Below are 2,204 nucleotides of genomic sequence, written 5' to 3'. Positions count from 1 at the left end.
AGCTACGTGACATCGGCGGCTCCCCACTGGTCCGGGAGGGCCCGGGGCCCTGGCAGCAGGAGGGCCCTGGAGGAGCGGACACTGAGGGGACGTTGGGCAGGGAAAGCCCCCAAAGAAATAACAGGAAAGGGGCTTTTGCCAGCGACCCCAAGTTCCTGGGCTGGCTGTTGCTCTGAGTACTCCGGGGGTCTCACAGTCGAGATCCAAGGCTGCCGCGAGCAGGGTGTTAGCAGACAGTGCTTCCCGGCCACAGAGAGGACGGGAGGAGGCCGGCTGCAGCCTGACTTGCTGGGGAGTGATGGGGGGATCCAAGCTGGAGGGGTCCTCGGGATCATACACCTGGCCCCCTCACAGCCCAGTCGACTCCCAGAGAAGCTGAGGCTGAGCCGGGCTCCTCCTGGCCAAGTCCAGGCAGATGCAGGATGCCAGCCTGGGTCCAGCCTCCCGGCCCTGGTCCTGGGCCTCTAGAGTCATTGTGTGGTGCAGAAACTGGGGCTGGGGGGGGCCCAGCAGGTGCTGCCCCTGGTGTCCAGCTGCCTGCATGACCGCCCTCTGCCGCTTTGAAGGGCCTTTCTTCGTCCTGTGTCCTGACCACCACGTGAGAGTGAGGAACGGCCCCCAGCCCTTCAGGCGGCCTCCGAGGGGTCCTCAGGCAGACGCGGCCACAGCAGTGGACTCTCCAGCCCCGAGTCCCGGCACATCCTCGGAGGCGGAGGGGGCAGCGGCGGCCGCTCCGGAGCCCTTGATTCCGTTCCATCAGTAGGTATCGACCTTTGTTTCTCTGCCTCCTGCGGGTCCCGCTGCCGGCAGGCTTCGTGGAAACTGCCCCAGGCCGGGGCCCATCGTCGGCCAAGGCGGGTGGGTGGGGACCAGTGTGAGCCCCAGGCAGGCACGGCCTCCACGCCTTCCGCTGTTTTCAGCGTGTGGCCTCGGGCGGTCACCGGCACAACAGGACAGGGACACCTCCCCAGCAGGACTGCTCTGGAATGAGACAGCCGGGGATGTGCAGCCTGGGGTTCTGGCTTCATGTTCTGGCTCATTCCGGAAAGCTTTTGAGGGAGCCACACAGCCTGTGCCCATGAGGCGATGGCACCCCGCTCCAGTACTCTTGCCTGGAAAATCCCATGGACGGAGGAGCCTGGTGGGCTGCAGTCCATGGGGTCGCTAAGAGTTGGACACAACTGAGCGACTTCACTTCCACTTTCATGCATTGGAGAAGGAAATGGCAACCCACTCCAGTGTTCTTGCCTGGAGAATCCCAGGGACGGGGGAGCCTGGTGGGCTGCCATCTCTGGGGTCGCACAGAGTCGGACACGACTGAAGCGACTTAGCAGCAGCAGCAGGGATCTATGCAGATAAGAACCAAAGCAGCGAAAGCCTGGGGAAGGCAGGGACATGTAGTGTGCAGGCTCCTGTTCATGTGCTGAAGTGGGCATAGACTTGCCTTGAGCTTCCTGGCAGCCAAAGTGAAGAGAGAAACTAGATCTCCTTGTTTTCAGTGAGACAGTCCATAGATGATGGAGGGAGGTCTGTGAGGATGCCAGCCTGTGGGAGGGCAGGAGGCACCTGGGCCTGTAGGCCACACACTGTGTGTGTGTGTCTGTGTGTGTGTGTGTGTGTGTGAGGTGGTGTGTGTGTGGGTGTGTGAGGTGGTGTGTGTGTGTCTGTGTGTGTGTGCCGGGGGCGGTGTCCGTGCAGTAGGAGTAAGCGGTGGACTTTGCTCAGGCCCCTGTGGCTGTGACCTGTGCGGTCTGCACACGGTTCTAACCTGCCCCGGATCTGAAACCCCCTCTCATCCCACTCCAGGTGGGCTCTCAGGGTGCCCAAGGACTCTGTCAACGACCCCCTGGGTGGACCCGTGGCGCCGGACGTCCAGCTGATGGGTAAGTGCTTCTGCTGGTCCTCCTCCCCTGGGGAAGAGGGGGCTGAGGCGGGCGGGCGCTTGCATTCCAGAAGCTTCTGGCTCCCCTGAGTCCTCCCCAAGCCAGGAAAGGTAGCTTGGGTCCTCTCCAGTTCCTGAGACAATAAGGAGGCTCAGAGAGGTCCACTGGCTGGCCCAGACTCACACAGCGCCCAGGGAGGCCAGGCCAGGGTCCCCGGTTGCTCTGCCTCTACCGAGTAACGCCCCGTTCCACCAGCACCTCCGAGGCCTCTGCTTTCTTGCCAGTGCCGCGTCAGACCCCTCGGAGGACCCTCAGACCATG

General features: G+C 63.1%; 1 protein-coding gene across 2 annotated transcripts in view; it reads left to right on the top strand.

The window, feature by feature from the left end:
* The first annotated feature begins 18 nt into the window (after window positions 1-18).
* Window positions 19-2,204, top strand: part of LOC104988103 (SH3 domain and tetratricopeptide repeat-containing protein 1-like) — a 15,481-nt gene continuing 13,295 nt past the window's right edge. Inside the window, exons 1-2 of one of the 2 annotated variants that reach the window (XM_010839302.1) lie at window positions 19-759; window positions 1,807-1,883. In XM_010839302.1, the coding sequence (XP_010837604.1) occupies window positions 416-759; window positions 1,807-1,883 (421 nt within the window). In that variant the 5' untranslated portion in view covers window positions 19-415. Of the gene's footprint in view, window positions 764-1,806; window positions 1,884-2,204 lie in introns of both variants that reach the window. The other variant, XM_010839310.1, reaches the window with a different exon arrangement.

The sequence above is a fragment of the Bison bison genome, unplaced genomic scaffold, assembly GCF_000754665.1.
Source record: "Bison bison bison isolate TAMUID 2011002044 unplaced genomic scaffold, Bison_UMD1.0 scf7180017846339, whole genome shotgun sequence".
NCBI classification, from domain to species: domain Eukaryota; kingdom Metazoa; phylum Chordata; class Mammalia; order Artiodactyla; family Bovidae; genus Bison; species Bison bison.
The sequence above is the reverse complement of the archived record's forward strand: the minus strand, read 5'-3'. Positions and strand labels throughout refer to the sequence as shown.